General features: G+C 39.7%; 2 protein-coding genes across 6 annotated transcripts; both read left to right on the forward strand.

The window, feature by feature from the left end:
• Positions 1-274: 274 nt before the first annotated feature.
• Positions 275-7,195, forward strand: LOC122001653 (filament-like plant protein 4). 5 transcript variants are annotated; one of them, XM_042556511.1, is made up of 6 exons: positions 275-560; positions 1,764-1,927; positions 2,494-2,671; positions 3,498-5,910; positions 6,031-6,070; positions 6,611-7,195. In XM_042556511.1, the coding sequence occupies exons 2-6, from the start codon at positions 1,883-1,885 to the stop codon at positions 7,022-7,024; spliced, it is 3,090 nt and encodes a 1,029-aa protein (XP_042412445.1). In that variant the 5' UTR covers positions 275-560; positions 1,764-1,882; the 3' UTR covers positions 7,025-7,195. The 5 variants fall into 5 exon arrangements, with proteins under 5 accessions (XP_042412445.1, XP_042412446.1, XP_042412450.1 ...); XM_042556512.1 differs by having other exon boundaries at positions 1,812-1,927; XM_042556516.1 differs by having other exon boundaries at positions 1,859-1,927.
• A 1,941-nt stretch (positions 7,196-9,136) lies between these two features.
• LOC122001654 (eukaryotic translation initiation factor 4B3-like) lies at positions 9,137-11,861 on the forward strand. The gene is made up of 2 exons (XM_042556517.1): positions 9,137-10,340; positions 11,521-11,861. The coding sequence occupies exons 1-2, from the start codon at positions 9,193-9,195 to the stop codon at positions 11,555-11,557; spliced, it is 1,185 nt and encodes a 394-aa protein (XP_042412451.1). The 5' UTR covers positions 9,137-9,192; the 3' UTR covers positions 11,558-11,861.
• Positions 11,862-21,138: the final 9,277 nt, after the last annotated feature.

Raw genomic sequence — 21,138 nt, forward strand, 5'->3', positions numbered from 1 at the left:
TGACCGGACAAAATAGACCGGCTAACAGACTTCCACTAGTCGGTGATCTGGGCCGTCCGATCTGTAACTTATTTTGAAAAGAACAAATTTCACTTTAACCCGGAAACTTTGTCAAATTCTTGAAGTGCTAGTATTGATTAGTTTTTATAAACTATAAGCTATTGAAAGACGATTTTGTAAACTTTGGAGGGGCCAGTAAGATTTTTCTTCCTTTTGAAATATCTTTGTCAACGGGTAAAACAGATTATGCGCATACCACACTTGCAATTGAACAGCGTAGTGGGTGTCCTGGTACGTGGCATTGGATGCTCATTTAACTCTCTGTCTCTCTTGTAGCGCCGCTGTTCTTCTTGTGGGAACCTGTAGCAGCGACAGGAGGAAAGCTGCGAAGGAAGTGGCGAAGCAGCAACTGCCTCCATCAACATTCCGGTTCTGGATTTTATTCATCCCATACCGAATACAAAGCGGAAGGCGAAGGATCAGCAGAAAAAGCAGAAAAGAATAGTTTGCTCGCCAAATCTGGTGCTGGAATTCGCATCTATCTACCTACATTTCATCAGGTACGCGACGGATTTGATTGTTGGGTTTTATTCGGCTTTTGTGATGCATGTATCTCTTGTTTCCTTCCCTAACTTGTCTTGTTAGCAAATTACTGGTCGCTTTAACCGAAAGGGGCAAAATATCTTTCCTTTGGATTACTTTTGAACAGGCTTCGAGCTGGAATTCGTTTTTTTTCCTCTTATCCATAAAAAAATCAGTTCTTTTTCTCTCGATTAAAGGCTTTGAAATTCATGAAGCAAGCAGAAACCCTTGTGTTCTTACAATAACAATTGTGAAATGATAAGTGAGAAATACAAGTAACGCCATGAGCTGGCCTTCTTTAAGTTATTATTTAGGGATTGCTTCTGAAGCATTCTTTCGTTGGGCAGGTATGTGAATGTTAATCTACGCAGGGTATGGTTTCTACCTTCTACTTCCAGACTGGAAAACTTTAATTGATTGCCCAAGTCAATAACACCTCATGCCCCACGCAATTTTAATGGAGTTCAACCACTCCTGGTCCATTTCGGCTACAGTGCCGTGGAAGTCTTTCAAATAGCCGCACCTTCTTAATTTTTCTTTCCTAACGTGTCATCCTGCGGGCCTCAGTCACAACCCTGCATTGATCCATAACTTCTTAAGGATGCTTGTGCAAATCTCGGCATAGCTGAGGTAAATGCTTCCCTCATGCGCCAATCATTATTCTAAGGGCTAGTAGCCACCCGTGATTTACATCCTCTATGTTGGCCCTAGAATGGATTGATGGGGGTGCTGGGGGCGAGTGCAGTCACCTTTTGCCAACTTAAGGACGCTTGTGCATGATGCTTATCATCCTCTTTATTCCCGTTTATGAGTCGCAAACATTGTTTGATTTGCAGTTTTTAATGATGATGCGTAGTTATTTCTGACCTCAACTGGACCATAGATAACAACATAGATTATAAGGTATTATTACTTGCATGATCATCTCATGGTTTTAGACTCCAATAGGATCTTCATGTATAACATGTTTTGTTTCTAATTTGCGCTGATTTATTACTTTGTGAAGATAAATCAGGACTATTACCTTCTAGATTTATTTTTTGAGAAAAAAAAGTGTCACTTTCTGAATTTTTTTGGCTATGTGAAAACTTTTCGCATCTTCTGTTAACTGAGACCTTTCAGTAAATATCATTGACTTTTTAGTTATTCTAGTTTTTTGGTTTGCGATCTTGATTTTGCAGCTCACACCTTGACAATAATCATCCTTACTGTGCCATTCCAATTTCAAGATTTAGAATCCATCATGCTTCTGCTTATTAAAGCAACTTGACAACAGTGGTGATCAGCAATTTAGTTGGTGATGGATCGGAGAAGTTGGCCCTGGAAGAAGAAGTCATCTGAAAAGGTAGTAACTACTCCTGGATCCTTTGCAGCTTTGTCTAACCCCACAAAATCGGGCAGATCTGTTTGTTTTGCTTTTTTATTTGTTTTAATCTATATTAGAATCTAAATCCAAGGGTGCAATCAGCATAGTTCGCAATGAAGATATGCTGATTATGAATGTTGGTCTTATGAATATGGATACTTCCACAATCCAAGTCTAATATATGCATTTTACATTGGACTGCCAAGAAGTGCCTTTTCACATATGAAGTGACCACCATTACAACCAGCACCAGCACCATCATCGTCTATCCAACTATTTGTGGATTTCATCTTTGGAACTGATAAACCACCACAATCATAATTCCATAAGAAAACTATTATATATCCATATTAAAAGATGACATCTGTTCACATTCACATTACATCTTCCATATGGTACAAAAATCACTATTGGAGGAGTTATAGATTTTTGGTAGTGAAACTTCATGTTTCCTTGTAAATTCTGAGCTAAGCTGATTGCTTCATCATATTGATTTGATTCTTTCATCCTCCTTGCTCACTCGTGCCACTTTGCTTTATTTGCAGGATGTCAATGGCACCACTAATTATGTACAAATTTCCGCTGAGACATATGCAAACCTGATTGATCTGGAAGAACAAGTGAAGATCTTAAATGAGAAATTATCTGCAGCAGAAAGTGAGATAACAACTAAAGATAATCTAGTCAAACAGCACATTAAAGTTTCTGAAGAAGCCATTTTAGGTATTAATTTCTTCCCTTGCATAATTATACATGAATAGCTTTGGTGGACTTATTCCATAATTACTTGTGGCTGTAAAAGAGATCATTTGTGACTACTCCATCCAACAAAATGCATGTTATTAAGGTGGCCTCCTGATGGATTAAGTTCGAACATGATAAATATGGGTAAAATATGCAATAGGTTAAGTGATTGATGCTGGTGTATGTGGTGAATGGAACTAGAGAGTGAAAGCACTCATCTAGGAACTTAATTTGGCCTTTCTCTGGTGGAATTTGAGCACAACCTGCTCTCATCCCCAATAGTTGATCTCTCCATGTATGATCTATCCTTACCTAACACACAAAGTTGGGCACTGACACCTGATTAGTAAGTGAAGAAATGTTTAGAAAAAATCATGTCAGGACCTATTTCCAGACTTTCTCATATCCAAATCCCAGTTACATAGACTCACATACATGTCAAGCTTGGTGCCCACTTATCTCAAAAGATTGACCTATTGAGAAAGGAATCTTAGCTTAATAATTCTTGCAAAATGAGTACACAGCAATAGTAATATATGCACCACAATTCAAGGTTTATAATGTCGAGTCTTGGTTTCCTTGGGGCATTTTCTAGAACTTGCTACGAGTACTAAAATACTCAAAGTTGTCTTAGTTTGGTTACTTCTTCTAGGATACTCTAAGTGCCTATTTTGTAATTGATTATTCAGAACCTTCCACCAAGTATCAAACTTCAGGAACCAATCTGAAACATCTTTGCCTTTTTTTTTTCTGTTCTTTTAATTTGAGTATTGATAATGGGCATTTCCTTTTTGTATGAATGTAGGTTGGGAAAAAGCTGAAGCTGAATCCTCTGCACTGAAAAATCAACTGGAATCTGTCACTCTGTTGAAGCTTACAGCTGAAGAGCGTGCATCTCATCTTGATGGTGCCCTGAAAGAGTGCATGAAGCAGATAAGGGATGTGAAGCAAGAAAGTGAAGAAAAACTACACGATGTGGTCTTTGCCAAAACCAAGCAATGGGAAAAAGTCAAAACTGAGCTTGAGGAAAAACTAACTGATTTTGAGCAGGAACTACTTAGAGCTTTTGCTGAAAATGATGCACTTTCAAGATCTCTTCAAGAGCGATCAGATATCCTTGTGGAAGTCAACAATAAAAAAATAGAAGCTGACACTGAAATTGAATTGTTGAAAAGCAATATTCAATCTTGTGAAAAGGAAATTCGTTCTCTGAAATATGAGCTGCATGTAATTTCTAAGGAGCTTGAAATTCGGAGTGAAGAGAAAAATATGAGCATAAAGTCTGCTGATGTGGCCAGCAAGCAACATTTGGAGGATGTCAAGAAAATATCAAAGTTGGAAGCAGAGTGCCAAAGGTTACGAGGTCTTGTTAGGAAAAAGCTTCCAGGTCCTGCTGCATTGGCACAAATGAAGCTAGAGGTTGAGAATTTAGGCTGTGACCATGCTGAGAGTAGACTGAAACGGTCACCTTCTTGGAATCCTAGCCCACATTTCATGTCAACTGCAACTCCTGATTATGCTTCTGATAGCATCCTCTCATTGAAAAGGGAAAATGAATTTCTTACTGCTCGTTTAAATGCAATTGAGGAAGAAACAAAAATGCTAACAGAGGCTTTGTCAAAACGGAACAGTGAGCTACAGATGACAAGAGATATGTTTGCTAAAACAGCAAGCAGGCTTAAGAGTGTTGAATCACAGTTTCTGTCGTTGAGCCAACAGAAGATCTCACCAAAACCAGGCATTGACATCTCTTTTGACTCTACCTTAAGACAATATGAACACAACCCCCGACTCTGCACCTACATGTCTGAAGATGGAACAGATGCGGATACAATTTATTCTGAATCTTTGGCTACAACATTATTGCCAGATCTATCACAATTCAGTTCAGAAAAAGAGACTAATATGGAACTTATGGATGATTTTCTAGAGATGGAGAAATTAGCTTGTTTGACATCGAAGTCCAAGGACATGAATGCTACAATTGCTTCCCATGAGTTTGACGTGGTGGAAACTCAAAATGCTGATGTTGGTACATTAGATGTCCAGAAAGATAATACCAAAACAGAACTGCTGATGTCAGGAAAAAGAGAAAATGGTCATTTTCCTGATAATGAAGGAGAACTTGAAAGGAATGAGCTTGGTTCTCCCTTGGTAAAGCTGCAGTCAAGAATTGTTTCTATTTTTGAGTCTCTGCCTCAAGACATTGACGTTGCTAAAGTCCTTGATGATATAAGATACATTATACAGGGCACACAAGAAAAATTGCTTGGGCACTCTGTTAGCTGTGTCATCAAAGAAAGCAATATAGTAGATGCTTCTTGTGATAAACAATCAAGCAATACCGACATGGATGAGCTTATTAATATCCGCATTTATTCTGAAAAGGAGAACAATTCATTCCCTGATGATAAACATTTCTTAAATCAGGAAGTTAAGAATGCAATATCTGAGATTCAAAATTTTGTATTATTTCTTGGTAAAGAGGCTGCAGAACCACAGTATAGGTCATCTGATGTTCAAGGACTAAGTGAAAAAATCCAACAATTCTCTCATTATGTCAAGAAAATTGTCTGCAATGAAGAAAGCTTGAGTGATCTTATAGGTGCTTTATCAGAGGTTTTATCTGAAGCCAGTAAAATGGGTTTAAGAATTACATTTGGTATGGGCTCTGACTGGGAGGGTAATAGTTCAGATTGTATAGACAAGGTAACATTACTGGAGAATGGAGTGACACAACAAGAACCAATAGATGAGAATCTTTCAGGCAATTTTAATGCTTCAACTCAATCTTTTTCTCATCCAGAGATTGAAGGGACTAATGGCAACAACTCAGAAGAAAGGAACACGATGAGTAAACAATCCTGGGAGGAATTTCAACAGATGAAAATGGAAAAAGAAAATGTGCAAATTGAACTTTCAAATTGTACTGAATTATTGGAAGAGACAAAAACTCAGCTTGTTGGAACTGAACAAAGGCTGGAAATGCTTAAATCTGAATTGGCTGCAAGCCAAAGATCAACCAGCTTGTCTGAAACTCAGTTGAAGTGTATAACTGAGTCCTATAATTTGCTGGAGTCACGCATGAAGGAATTAGAAGCTGAAGTCAACCAACTACATATAGAAGTTCAAACTTTAAACAATGAGCTTCAGGTAGAAAGGAAACTTCATCAAGATGATTTAGCTAAACTGAAAGATCTTCAAGAGGAAATTGAGAGGTTAGAGATTATGTATATTTCACTTGTTGAATATGGGAATTTTCATTTATTAACTTGGTCTTGACAGATTTAATTGTTAACTCTAGTTTCCGAATTCATTTTTTTCTTTTTTAAATACAGGAATGCGAAAGACACAAGAAAATCAGACTCTACAAAGCAGGTAATGTGTGCTCCTGTTCATTCTCTGAATTATATTCTTGTTCTTTTGAATGATGAGATTGCCAACTGGAACCTTTTGCAAGCATGAAGCTTGTCTTGTCAACTACATATCTGTCTCTGGCCTCTTGGGACTGTAATATTTATGTCTTTTAAACTAGCCAAAATATCATTTTGCAAAGCATCTAGTCATTCTTTTGTTCTCATATTTATGGTTCATGTCTTTGAAATTGGATAACAAATTTTGCTCTCTCTCATTTTCTTTAGTGGACTAACAAACAACCATAAATTTGATATTTGAATATTTTATGCTAGATGCTTCTGTTAACCTACAAAATTTCCAACAATAAAACAAGATGCAGTACTACATACCGAGAGCTCTGTCTTAGAGAATTAAGAGGGCAAGGCCCCAATATCCATCTCAAAGCCACCCTTACGTGTACCATTTTATCAAGAACAATTTGTTAGGAGAAAGAAATAGCAAATAAATGCAACTACTACACCTCTTGTCAGATCTCATAGCAATATTATGGTTCTCTAACAGGAGAAAGAAATATCAGCTGCAGCAGAGAAGCTGGCTGAGTGCCAAGAAACCATACTTCTTCTTGGGAGGCAATTGCAAGCGTTGCGGCCGCCAACAGAGAAGCTGGAGTTTTCTCCAAATTCTATACATCAAATACATAATCAAGATGCACCTGTTTCTATTGCCTTGAACAAAACAGCGCACTCGGTATCCAAGACGGGAAGTACACAAACAATGGCAAATAAGCTTCCCGTGGATGGGTCTTCCTCCTCGATTAGCCTATCAGACACTGAAGCAAGTCATCTTCTGAAATCACCTATCAACTCCAAGCAACAAATGTATTGGTCACCTGGATCGTCTTCTCCGAGTGCTTTGCCTGAGAAGCATGGCCGTGGATTTAGTCGGTTTTTCTCCAAAGGGAAAAGTGACAATTAGCTTACAGTTTATGCATCAGGATGATAAATATTCTTCAGAGGAAGCATAAATGGACATACAGTAATCTTTGCACATCGTCAGTGAAATGCAGATGCTGTCTCATCTGTGGCTTGTCTTTCTATCCATGCACATTTATGTAAGTGATCATCGTGGAAATCGATTTCTCAAGAAGGGAAAAAAACAACAAAATCGTAAAAGAAAAAAAAAAATCTATGTACAAACTTTCATTTAAGCTGCTGATTTTGAAGATTTTGTGTTGGTTCATGAAGTCAATTGTGTTTTGAAGTATTGAAGAATCGCCTATCAGATGCAATTCAATTTGGCAAAAGGTCATAAGTTGATCATGGGCGCCCCACATTGCCTCCACAGCCATTTATAAGGTAAATCATGAAATTAAACATGCCACCATCATATGAAATCAACCCTTGATTTGACAATTCTACCCGGGGACTATCAGACGCACTTCGAGAAATATAACATTGTTGGGGTTGCGTCTGGCCTTGTGAGCTCTATTTCATGGGACTAGATTCCCTGGCCCACTTTTAATTACGGTTGGATCTTGGCCACGATCTAGTTGTAATTAGTTATGATCTTTTCCTGAGTTCATCGTCCCCACTAGGTTATAGTTTGGGTCAGAGCGGACGGCCGAAGGCCGCTGGAAGTTGGCAAGTGTCTAGGTTGCCGGACGCTGAGGTGGGGGCGGCCTCTAGGCGGACTGTCCGCTCCGACCCAAACTATAACCTGGTGGGGATGGTGAATATAGGGAGGAATCACAACTAATTGCGGTCGGATCGCAGCTATGATTCGACTGCAGTTGGGATTGGTCCATCCCTTGGTCCACTTTTGTGTGGACCAAGAGATCTGCTCCCAGTTCACGAGACTAGATCTCCTGGTCCACAAAAAAGTGGACCAGGGGATGATCCACTCCCAATTATAGCCGGATCTTGGCTACGATCTAGTCGCAATTGGTTGCGATCTTTTTCTAGTTCACTGTTTCCATCAGGTTATAGTTTGAGTCGGAGTAGGCGATCGGAGGCTGCCTGGAAGTGGGCAAGTGTCCAACTTGCAAGTCGTTGAAGCGGGGGTGGCCTCTGGCCGCTCGTTCCGACCCAAACTATAACCTGGTGGGGATGGTGAACTCAGGGAGAGATCACAACCAATTTGCGGTCGGATCACAGTTATGATCTAACCGCAATTGAGAATGGTCCATTCCTAGTCCACTTTTTTATGGACCAGGAGATCTGCTCCCATTTCACGAGACCAGATCTCATGGTCCACAAAAAAGTGGACTAGGGGATGATCCACTCCCAATTATGGTCAGATCTTAGTCACGATCTGATCGTAATTGGTTGCGATTCATTCCTGGGTTCATCGTCCCCATCAGGTTATAATTTGAGTCGGAGCAAGCGGTCGGAGGTCGCTCGGAGGCTGTCGAAAGTGAGCAAATGGTCAGGTTGTGGGGTGCTGAGACGGGGGCGGCCTTCGGCCGTCCGTTCCGACCCAAACTATAATCTGGCGGGGATGGTTAACCCAGGGAGGGATCGCAACTAATTGTACAATTCGATCGCAATTGGGAGAGGTCCATCCCTGATCCATTTTTATTATGAGATCTACTCCCCTTATTTCGTTGGCTAGAGGATAACTTTAATTTTTTAATTTCTTTTTATTTTTTTCTAATATAAAATAATTTAATTGATTAAAAAATAATTTGATGAGTGGGAGAATGAAATCCACATCATCGATCTTAAATAATTGACAGGGAGAATTTCTGAATTTAATCCACAAGAAATTTATTAATATATTTTTTTTGATAACAACAAGGTGAAAAAGTTTAGCAAAAAGTTGTTCTCCTCTAGTTAATTATCCATTCTATTACTTCTTTTTTAAAAAAATTAAAATAATATTTTATTCATAATGTGATATCCAATATATATTTTTATATTCTATTTTAAATTGATACAGTTCGACAGAAATATTTCAAATATTTTTTCGGAAAAACTATCATTAAAAATTTGAGAATTATTTAATAATTTTTTCAAAAATAAATGTGAATGATCCGCCAGCGAATATCCACCGCATATATTGAGCGCTCGAGGGATAGATTCCACGGTTCCACCGCATCGAGTCAAATCTGGTTTTGTGTGCGTGTGAGAGGCGATAGGAGAGCGATGGCGGCTTCGGTGTCGGCGTGGTTGAAGCCTGGGGGGTGGGCGTTGGACGCCGAGGAGCACGACGCAGCCCTTGCCGTCGGCAATGATCTCAACGTCTCCTCCTTGGAGTTGGAGCCGCAGCAGCAAGACTTCCCCTCCCTCGCTACAGCCGCCGCTTCCAAGACCTCGAAGAAGAAGAAGAAGCCGCAGCCCGTCTCCCTCGCCGAGTTCACCTCCGGTAAGCCGGTCTCCTACGGCGCCGGCCGCCGCGCCCTTTCTTCCGCCGCGCTCACCCCTGACGAGCTCCTCGCCCTGCCCACCGGCCCCCGCGAGCGCTCAGCCGAGGAGCTCGAGCGGTCATCGTCCCGCGGGTTCGGGTACTCCTACGGCTCCCGAGATCGGACGAATGGGGAGGAGACCAACCCTGACCGCTGGGGCGCGAGTAGGGTTTCTGACGAGCCCAGGAGGGGTGGATTTGGCGGATTCAACCGGGATCTTGAGCCGTCCCGCGCTGACGAGATCGATGACTGGGGCGCATCCAAGAAGTCTTCCGTGCCGGAAAGGAGGGAGAGGGTAGGCGGCGGAAAGGGGCCCCTCTTTGAGTCGCATTCTAGGGCAGATGAATCCGATAACTGGACCTCAACCAAAAGTGCCGCCCCGCCTAGGGCCGCCGGCGGCGGCGGCGGATTCGTTGGATCCAGAGATAGAATGAGTGGTTTCGATATGCTTAACAAGGACGAATCCACTGGCGGCCGGGCCGACTCTGATACATGGGGAAGAAAGAAGGATTTCACGACTGCTGATGCATGGAAAAAGGAAGAGGATGTAAGCAACGGCCCAAGGCGTAGGCTTGTGTTACAGCCCCGCTCCTTGCCTCTATCCAATGGAGACAACATCAAACCAGTCCAAGGTGAGACACACATAGTATCCCCGGAGAAGAAGAGCAGGGCGTCGAATCCCTTCGGGGCAGCTCGGCCACGAGAAGAGGTTTTAGCAGAAAAGGGACAAGATTGGAAGGAGATTGAAGAGAAACTTGAATTCACGAAGATCCGTGATGCTCAGTGCGAAAGTGTTTCTGTTAGCAAGAAGGGATTTGGAACTAGTAATGGAAGCACAGATAGTGAGAATTCTTGGAGGAAGCCTCTTACAACTGAGACTTCTCCTAGGTCTGACTCTTAATTCCTTTATGTCAAAACTAAAAATTTCTTTTTGCATGATTAGCAAGAAGGGATAAGGCTTGATTGTTGTTATTGTTGTATAGATGATGATGTAGTAGTTAATAGAGCCCAATGGTATAGGAGGATTCATATAGCTGACCCCACTAGGGATAAAGCTGGGTTGTTATTGTTGTTGTATGATTATCATTTCTTCATCCCTTTAACTGTTGAGATATTGTTCTTGCAATGTGCTGGATGATTATGCAATATGTTCTTCGCTTGGTATATCAGTAGTTGCATGCTTCTTTCATGCATTTGTGCATTTATTGAATAAGTTCATTACTTGACTATAGCTTATTTTTTGTGAAATAATAACAAGATAGTAAAGATATGAAGAAAGATTCAAGAACATATTCCATTGAAGCGATCTGTTCAATTGTTCTCCTATCCTACAAGAGCTTTAGTATATTCTTGTTAGTGAACTGGGACTAACTGTAGGGTTCATCGTCACTCCATGTGTGAGCTTAAATTCAAGAAAACACTTATAATTGACTAGATCTAGTAGTTATTATTGGCTATGAATCTAGGGCCAATTCAGATGGTTGTCACATGTCGCTAATCACATTCACATTGTGCCTCATCGAGTGATACTGTCAATTTGAAAAAAAAAATGATTCGATGCTAGCTTTACTATGAGGTTTTTACTCGTTTCATTTCAAGATATTAGGAATAGAAGTGCTCTTGAATATGAAAATGGAATTAATTGGTCATTCTGTTCTAGCCTTACAAACTAGTCACACAATGCTGCTGAGTGCTGAGCCTTGTTTCTTGTGTTTCTACCACATGTATGGATCTATGTATCTTCCTTCAAACTAACCCCTCAAGAAACATAGTATAACACAACTTGGAAACTGTTCTCATGTTTAGTTAGATGAACTTGTGGATTAGTTTATCCACCTATGCTTGATACACACTATAACAGCATGTATAGGCACAAAGGACATGTTTTTTGGAGATTTTTTACTTATTCTATGTTGAAAAGGCAAATAATAATGTGGATAAAACTGCCATCATTTCCATGTGCACATCTTCCAAAGTCCAATTTATTTTTATAAATGCCTTGCGACTAGTCTTTTTCCCTTTTAATTTTTAAATAACTTTTGATAAAATTCCTACAACGTGATTGTAGGAATGACAAGGCTGAGAACACAGTGCCTGAAAACTGAAGCTCCTACAGCTGATGGCCTCTGAAGTTTGAATCACAGAGATTTTCCAGGTGATGCAGACCTTTTTTACAGGTTTTGGGCAAAAAAATACATCTGCTGGAAAGCAGTTTTGGTAGTCGGATGAGTTTTAGATTTTTTGTGTCTGGAATTTTGTTCAATTATTCAGTTTTTGTCACATTCGTGAAACAGATTTGGACTCGAGTGTCTTGAAATCTTGTTTGGTTTAGGTCTCTCTGGTTAAGTGAGATAATTGTTGTATTACGACTGATTAAGAAGATGAAACTTCAACCAATTATTTATTTCATGGAACTTTAGCACATGTATCTTGTGGTATCGTAGTATGCAGTTCACTACAAATTAGGACATAATAACAATGTCTCTTGTTTAAAACATGCTTCTGAAACTTGTTATCTATGACCACAGAATTGGCATTACATGACGTGCAAAACTACCCAAGAACTAACATAGACAAAACAAAAAAACTTCACAAGCTTCTGATAAATGCATTAATCGTGACATGTATGCCACCGAAGCAAACATTTAGATCTATAGAAAACCCAAACTACTATATGACCTTTGTTTGTATAACTTGTGGTGACTAGAAGTTAGAGGGTGTGTGCTGAATGTTTCGTAATGTAGGATAAGTTGGTGAAGGTTTGAAGTTGAGCTCCCATAATAAGATTGTCGCATGAGGAGTTTGAGATGGTCAGAAAATTTTGTAGAATGAATGCTTGAAGGAATTCTACCTGAAAGGTTGTTCTATAGAAGATCAATTGATTCTAATTGTACCAAAAGATTCAACGGTCTGAGGAATTGGAGCACCAACAAAGATGTTTCATAAGTAGCGAAGTAATTACCTCACTTTTGTTGAGCATTGGAACTGTTTTTTTAAGAAAACTCCAATAAATTTTATTGGGATCGATCAAGTGCAATATCTCTCTTCTTTCAGTTTTCATGCTTGATTTGTAAACTGATCATACATGTATTATAGAAATAATTTAAATGCTTCAAGTTAAATATCAAAGGACTTACCTTGTTGTCGAGCATTGAGCATTGAGCATTGAGCATTGAGCATTGGAACAGTTTGTACAAAACTCCAACATATTTTACTGAGATCAAGTACGTACAATATGTCTCTTTTATTTGAGTTTATGCTTATCCATAAACCCATCATACATGCATTATAGAAATGACTGACGCTCATTTTTGGCTAAATTATGATTACATGCGCTTAAACCAATTGCAAATCCTATCAATGATTAGGATGTATTTGATTCTTGTGCTCTTCTGGATCATAATTGCACCCATAAATCTCCAGAAGCTAAATACAAATCCAGGAGCAAAACTAATGAAATACCAAATTCTTCCATATTCATCATCTTCATGCATGTCCTCATCTTCTGTTTCTTCATCATCAATGGTTCGATTGTTGCCTGGGCACATGATTTAGAGTTGCTGCCCACACAGCTCAGGATTGCCGATGTAGGACAAATTGATGAAGGTTTGTAGCGGACTGTCTGTTGGTATTTTCCCATTAAGATTGTTGTAAGACAAGTTAGAGAGCCTATTCTACCTGACAAATTGTTCTTTGAAAGATCAAGCGATTCTAGTTGACTGATGATATCAATTTTATATGGTATATTTCCTGAGAAATGATTCATAGACAAGTTGAGGATGCAAAGGCCATGGAGGTTTGTGATCTCTCTAGGAATATCACCTAAAAGATTATTGTTCGAGAGATCCATGAAAGCAAAGTGGTGGACTAGAGTTATGAATCCTTAGCCGTTAACATGACACTATCCATGTAATAATTGAAACTACCATATAATGGACCATATAATAGTGCAAATTATATGTAGTGGTTTGCTCAGTTCTGAAGCTGGGGAAAAATATCTTCCTATGTGGTAGTTTATTTAGTTTTCTGATTTACCTTTCTTTAGAGATGGCTGTGGGGCTAGTCGTGTGGGGCGTCCGAGGTCAGCGTATAACCTTATTGCAGAAATATAATAGAGCAGATTCATTTTTGTTCTGGCTTGTCATCATGGAACTAAATATGCCAAAACTTAGAGGCAAAGAGCCAAAGAGATTATTGTAAGACAGGTCTAGCACTTGAAGGGATGGATTCAGAGAGAGCTGTTGTGGGATAGCACCCGTGAAATTATTTGACCTGAAAGAACTCACAATGCTGATAGTCTTTTTCCATATTTGACCTTAAAGAAAGAACTCACAATGCTGATAGGCTTTTTCCAAATCAGCTTGCTATAGCTCCGGATAATTTATTACAGCTTAAGTCAATAACTTCATTGCAGTGTTGTAAAGTTGAGAGAATGATACCAGATAAATTATTATTGTTCATGTGCAGTGATTGCAGCCAGGGTAAAAACCCAAATGTTCTGGCAATGCCGTTAAATAATTTGTTGTTGGAAACATGAATGATCGCTAGACTTGACGCATCACCCAAATAATCTGGGAGTGTTCCGGATAAATATTGGCCGGTTCATAATGTCCCTTACTATGTATGTACCAATGGATAATGGAATGCTGCCATTCAATTTGTTATTCGACATAATAAACATAAAGGAAACCCCAAAGTCATCAAACATGCTTTTATGAATTGGTCCAGAGAAGGAATTGTGAGAAAAGGCCAAATATGCAAACTCAGGTTGCATTCTTGGAATGAAGCCTTCAAAATTGTTGTAACTTTCTATGTAATATAAATTTGTGAGATTGGCAAAGTGGGCTTCTGTGATGTCTCCAACTAAGTAGTTTGAAGATAGTCTTAAGGCCCCAAGGTATCAGGAATCGATCCACTTTTGTTGTTCTCAGAGATACAGATATGCTCTAGCTGAAGGAGATTTCCAATTGAATCTGGTTTCTTTCCATCAATCTGATTATGTGATAAATCCAAATTCTGCAATGCAGTTAGGTTGCCGATAGTCTCTGGTAAACCTCCAACAATTCTATTATAAGAAAAGTCCAGACCTGACATTTTACTCAAGTTTTCTATGCTTTTCGGTATTACACCTCCCATCTGGTTATGAGCGAGGGACAATGTTCCTTATCTAAATGCTTCAAATGTTTCAAATGAAACAATGAAGGATGCACCTCGCTTCTGTTTAAAACATATGGTAAAAGATGATTCGTTCATCCTAGTGTTCCGTGAATCAGTTTTTAGATCAATATGGAGGAGATAAATTATAGATGACTATTAGTCATTAATGTAGGTGACAAGACATGGGAGGAAATATGCTCGGATACGTCGAATTTTGACCCCAATATCTCATATGATAACCTCTTATACCTTAACCATCGCACCGTCCCGAAAAAACTCACTTCTGTTTAAAACAGTAACAGATGGCAAAGGATAAATTATTAAAGAGGTCAAGTTTGATAACATGACCTGTGACGTTGCAACCTACACCTTCCCAACTGCAGCAATCATTGCCCTTCCATGGAGATAGCCGCCTATCAACGTCAGGGAAGCCACTCCTCACGCTCAGGAGAGCCTTCATCTCCTTCCCTATGCACGGTTGCAAAGATCCAGAGAAACATAAGAAAGAAATCTAGAAGAGGTAAAGAAGAAGGTTGAGTGTAGCTGCAACAGCCATGAGACGTTGCTCAAAGAGTTGAAAGCCATATCAACAAGAACTTCAGCAATATTGTCTCCCTCTCTCCCTTATTTAATTTGGATCAAAATTAATACGACATAGCACTTATTGTGGGATTGGTGCTTGCCTAACTATTTCTATTGACTAACTTTCCACTTGCTCCATGTTTTCATGGAAAGTACCAATTCAATAATTTTACAACATGCCTTATTTATGCACATGATTCTTGCAAAAACTAAAATTCAATAAAGTTAATCTACACATTCTGTTGCACATCACTTTCATCATCTCCATTTCAACTTGCCACAATTATTCTCCTAACTCTTGACTCAACTATATCGTGTGTGTGGAAGACTTTCGAAAACAAAAATCTAATGTTGGCAAAGATCGTGTAGAATGCATTCAACACTAGCAAACCAAATGGTATAGTACTGCGGTTGGTATTACACAAGAGGATCAACACTAATGAGGTTCTATTGACCCAAAAAAGGGGTGCTTTGATCCTTGATAAACTTTGATATCTTTGGAGAGAAAACCAGCTAAAAATGAAGACGACATGTTCAAATCATGAAGATTCTCAATTTAAGTTAGTAAAATTCTATCATATATGGGATGGAGGTTGATCGGTGTCTAACACACATGTTTTAGGAAAGAAACTATAGATAAACAATATGGTTCGACTTAAGCACACTTTTTATACATGATCCATAATTAATGTTTGGGTTGTCTTCCAAGTACTTGTTTTGGAGTGGTTCCTCACAAAACGTAGGGTTGCTGATGTAGGACAAGTTTGTGAAAGTTTGCAGTTGTCTGCCAGTTGGTATTTTCCCAACAATATTGTTGCAAGACAAATTTAGGATGCCTAAAAAATTTAAAGCTGAGATGATTGAAGGAATTCTACCTGATAAGTTGTTCTTTGAGTTCAAGCGATTCTAGTTGATCCATGATACCAATTTCATCTGGTATGTTTCTTGAGAAATGATTTATAGACAAGTTGAGGAAGCAAAGGTCATGGAGGTTTGTGATCTCTCTGGGATGTCATCTGAGAGATTATTGTTTAAGAGGTCAATGCTTGTGACAATTGAAAGCAAAGTGGCGAACGGAAGTTCTAAATCCTTAGCAGTTATGATGATAGTTTCTATGCAAAATAAGGACCCAGCACGCAATGGATCGAATTCTTTTTTTGTTCTGGTTTGTAATCATGAAAAAACATCCCAAAATGTGGAGGTAAAGAGCCAAAGAAATTATTGGGAGCCACATCTGAGAGAGCTTTGATGGAATTGCAGCAGTGAAATTATTTGACCTCAAGCTAAGGACTCTCAATGATGATAGGGTCCTTCCAAACAAGCTGGGAATTGCTCCAGATAATTTATTCCAGCTCAAATCAATAACTACAAGTATATTGCAATGTTGCAAGGTTGCAGGAATTATATCAGATAAACTATTATTGTTCATGTGCAGAATTACAGTGTGGCTATGCGCCCAAATGTTCTAGGGATGCCACCAGATAATTTGTTATTGGAAAGTCAATGATTGCTAGCGATGATGCATTACTCCAATAATCTGGGAGTGTTCTAGATAGATCATTGTTGGGAAGGTTCATAATTTGCAACTTTCTTTGTGTACAAAAGGAAGAAGGAATGCACCATTCAGTTTGTTGTTAGACAAAAACATATAGGAAATGCCATCTGTTGGATCGAAAACGTTAGGGGGAGGTGAATAGCGCTCGTGGCTATTTCGCGTTTTAGAATCGGAAATCATTCGAGAGTTAAAGCAGCGGAAACAAAAAAGACAATCACACAGGAACACGAGGAGTTACTTTGTTCGGAGCCTGTGGCGACTCCTACTCCAAGGTCCGCGATCGTTGATCGCTTCCGGTGGGCAACAACTATAAGCTCGTTAATGTGTTTACAAGATGAGGTACAATAATCAAAAGGAAGCAACTAAATTATACCAACGACAATAGAAAAAACTGAAGATGCGGAGTTCCAGGTCGTCGGTGTCAATTTGCAGCACTTCTAGATCGTCTCGTTGGCAGCACATTGAAGAAAGGAAGCTTAGAACTTGATTGTTTGAGTTCTGCCTCGAGACCTTCTTTTATACTGTGCTGAGGGCGCCTCCAAGCCTGTCTAAGGCGCCTCTAGGCCATCGAGTCGCACGCGTGGATCAATACAGAACTGGTCGCACCTTATCTGGTTTAAGGCGCCTTAAAGCCTCTTCAAGGCGCCTCCAAGCCTTTGTCCAAGGTGCCTTCAGTCCCCATGAAGGCGCCTTCAGCTCCTCTGGACAGCTGGCTTTGGCTTGCACCCGAGGCGCCTTCAAGCTCTATGGAGGCGCCTCCAAGCTCCATGGAGGCGTCTCGGACACTGTTCATCCGAGGCTTAAGGTGCTCTTTTGTATCTGCAAAGTATGTTAGTCCCAAAAATACCCTACAAAACAAAGTTAGCACAAAACAATAATATGAATAGAATATTTTGACAGTCTTCGGACTGTCCGGTTCTGACTTCGGATTTCCGTCCGGAAACCCTAGGTCGAACCGCGCCTACTGTTCCCTTCGCGGGGAACGCGTCCTCACCTACTCCACTCGGGAGAACATACCTGATGCCAGTCCGGTCCTCCAGACCGACTGGACTTTCCGCCTAGGGTTGCCACCCTTTAGGACCTAGGGTTACCACCCCCTAGGGTTTTTCTTCACCTAGGGTTACCATCCCCTAGGACCTAAGGTTACCCCCCTTAGGATTTTCCTTCACCTAGGGTTACCACCCCCTAGGGTTTTCCTCCACCTAGGGTTACCTCCCCTAGGACCTAGGGTAACCAGCCCCTAGGGTTTTCACCTTGCCTAACCGCAGCTAGGACTTTTGCCTAAGTATCACTTAGGACTTTCCTGCAAGCTCCATGAACCTTGTTAGATAACACCACAACTTAAGTTTGAATCCTTTGCCATTATCAAAACTTAGGTTCGATCGTCGAAAACTTCCCGCACCAACAATCTCCCCCTTTTTGATTATGGCAACAAACATTCAAAGTTAAGTAAAACAAGATGCACCAATAGACATAAGACAGCTATAAACAGTTTAAGTGCAAGCATGATTTAAACTCGTGTATAAGGCTCCCCCTTAATGAGAGCTCTGTTTTTCTATTTGAATTTGTCCTACTCTGCCCCTTTGCCATATATATAAAAAAACTTGGTTGGAAAAAAAAAAGTTACGTTTTTCGACCAAAAGTTTTGCTTTAAAACAACATTGCATGTAAGTTTTTTCACTTAATCTGTGCAAAGTTAGATTAAAATTTGAAAAAATTAAAACAAACGATTTTCGCAAGTTTTGAAAATAGTAGGATAAGTTTTGCAATTTTAATAAAAATTTGAAAGGCTTTGTTGAAAAATATTTCGTTAAATTTTTAAAGCCTTTTAAAAACATTAATTTTTGTAAGTTTGTCAAAAAAAAAACTTGTCTGTGAAATAAACAAACTAAAGCCTAATAAATATTTTAAGCAAAAAGCTAAGTTTAGTAACTAATTTAGCCAAAAGGATATTTCTTGAAACATAGCTAAATTAAGATCACAACTCCTTTTACTTAGCGAAAGTCTATGCATATTTAGGAAAGATTAAGCTAGAAGGACAAGTTTTGAAAAATAGAAAGTTCAAGTTTTGAAAAATGACTTAGCTAGTTTCGTAAAAGAAATTTTAAAGTTGTTAAAGTAATTTTGAAAGATTTCTCGAAGAATAGTTTATAGAAAAAATTTAGTCGAATTAATTTTTCTTATAAAATTATTAGCAAATGAGGAGCAATAATTTAAGTACCTATTGTCCAAGCATGAGTTAAGTTAAATGGATTTCAAATTAACCAAATTCTTTTAGTGAGGTATCAGAGCTGTAAAGTGCAAGCTGGAGTCAACTTAAGATTGTAAATTTCTTAATCAACTGTCTAACTTTTAACTACTGGCTGATTACCTAGAGAGCAACAGTTTTCACTTGGTTAGTCAAGTTAAGGTTAGTGATCTAGTTAGATTTGACTAGGGCTGGATCATTTAACTTGATTAATGTAAAGTTAGTTTTTAATACCCAGATTCACTATGATGCACAGAAATAAGCATTCTGGAGTCTAGGCTGTACCATATGCATCTGACACCGTTCTAAGTTTTGCAAACACAAACAAGTTATGCCTAGTGTGCTTGTGAGATGCTCTGGCTGATACTAGGGGAACATGATATCTAGGGGTAGGGATGTAAATGAACCAAACGGTTCGCGAGCTATTAGAAGCTCGATTCGGTAAAAAGCTCGTTCGAGTTCGTTCGTTTATCTTATCGAGCCAAGTTCGAGCTCAATTTCGAGCTCGACAGTTTTATCGAGCCGAGCTTGAGCTTAAGGATATTCGGCTCGTGAGCTCGCGAACATGTTCGTTTATAGGCTCGCGAGCCAAAAAAATGAGCTTTAAAACGAGCCTTAAATCGAGCCTTAAAACGAGCCTTAAATGAGCCAAAAAATGAGCTCTAAAACGAGCCAAAAAATGAGCTATAAAATGAGCCTTAAAATGAACCAAAAAATGAGCTCTAAAACGAGCCAAAAATGAGCTCTAAACCAGCCCAAGCTCGCTTAATGAGTTAGGCTCATTAACTTTGATAATTGAGCTAATAACGAGCCGAGCTCGAACTGTTCGCGAGCCTGATAATTCTAAAACGAGCCGAGCTCGAGCCTTGTGATAAAAGCTCGATTCGAGCTCGAGCCGAGCTTGAGCCCGAATATAACTTAAATGAGCCGAGCTCGAGCCTAATACTGTTCGGCTCGATTCGGCTCGTTTACATCCCTATCTAGGGGGAAGATCCTAGGCCAAGTCCAAATTTTGAAAAACTAATAAAACTGAGATTTTAAAAATATTATTTTTCCTAGAAGTTTTTTAATATATATTTAAGAAAAACATTTTAGATGTAAGAAATTTGAAAATCAAGATCTATTCTACCCAACACATTCCTATTTGTCTTCTAAGTGTACTGAACTCGAGTTCAGGTAAGGGTTTTGTGAAAATGTCAGCTAAGTTTGATTTGGACTCAACATGGTTAAGTCCAATTTCACCTCTAGCCATATGATCCCTTGCAAAATGATGTTTCACCTCTATGTGTTTAGTTCTAGAGCGGTGAATCAGATTTTTGGTTAGGTTGATTGAACTTATATTGTCAAGAAATTTTTTTATATTTTGATATTCTAGTTGATAGTCTTTTAGCGTATGCATCATCCACAAAAGTTGAGAAGCACATTCTCCTAGGGCTATGTATTCAGCTTCAGTAGTGGATAGAGCAATGCAGTGTTGCTTTATGCTTGACCAACTTACTAGGCACTGACCTAGAATTTGGCAGTTACCACTTGTGCTTTTTCTATCTAGTTTGCACTCGGCATAGTCTGAATCAGAATAGCCAAAAAGGTCAAAGGTGCAGGTTCTAGGGTACCAGAGTCCTACATTTAGTGTAAAATACCGAAAAATGGCGAATAATGATAAGGGAATTTTCCAAAATTTTTCTCGAATTTTTCGGAGACCGTATGGACAAGTTTACGGGGATAAAAATGGGTCTCAGAAAAGCCTGTTTAGGCTACCCCATTTTAGCAAGGAAAAGTCAATTTTTTTTATTTTTATTTTCTTTTTCTCTTTTCCTCTCTTCCCGTCGCCGTTTCCCTCTCCCCCCCGCGCCTTCTCTTCTCCCCCTCGTGACCGGCTTGCCCTAACCGCCGCAATGGTTTCTTCTCCTCCCTCTCCTTTATTTTGATCGTGCCGCACCTCTCCATCTCCTTCCCTTTCCTTCCCGAGCCGCCCACACAACCGACCATCGCAGTGCCGTCAGCCTCTCCTGTGCCGAGCATCGCGCCGACGCCGACGCACAGAACCTCTTCGCCGTGCCCTAGATCTGCAACGCGCTGCCGCCTCTTTGCCCCAGCCGAGTCCCTCCCACCAGCCGCCGAACTCGCGTGCCCTAGCTTTGGGT

The sequence above is a fragment of the Zingiber officinale genome, chromosome 7A, assembly GCF_018446385.1.
Source record: "Zingiber officinale cultivar Zhangliang chromosome 7A, Zo_v1.1, whole genome shotgun sequence".
Classification (NCBI taxonomy): Eukaryota; Viridiplantae; Streptophyta; class Magnoliopsida; order Zingiberales; family Zingiberaceae; genus Zingiber; species Zingiber officinale.

Excerpts from the sequence above, each read along its gene's own strand:
- LOC122001653 (XM_042556511.1), top strand. The coding sequence starts at position 1,883 with ATGGATCGGAGAAGTTGGCCCTGGAAGAAGAAGTCATCTGAAAAG. Across the intron at positions 2,672-3,497 it reads TTCTGAAGAAGCCATTTTAG|GTTGGGAAAAAGCTGAAGCT; the intron begins GTATTAATTTCT and ends GTATGAATGTAG. Across the intron at positions 5,911-6,030 it reads CTTCAAGAGGAAATTGAGAG|GAATGCGAAAGACACAAGAA; the intron begins GTTAGAGATTAT and ends TTTTAAATACAG.
- LOC122001654 (XM_042556517.1), top strand. The coding sequence starts at position 9,193 with ATGGCGGCTTCGGTGTCGGCGTGGTTGAAGCCTGGGGGGTGGGCGTTG. Across the intron at positions 10,341-11,520 it reads ACAACTGAGACTTCTCCTAG|GAATGACAAGGCTGAGAACA; the intron begins GTCTGACTCTTA and ends ACGTGATTGTAG.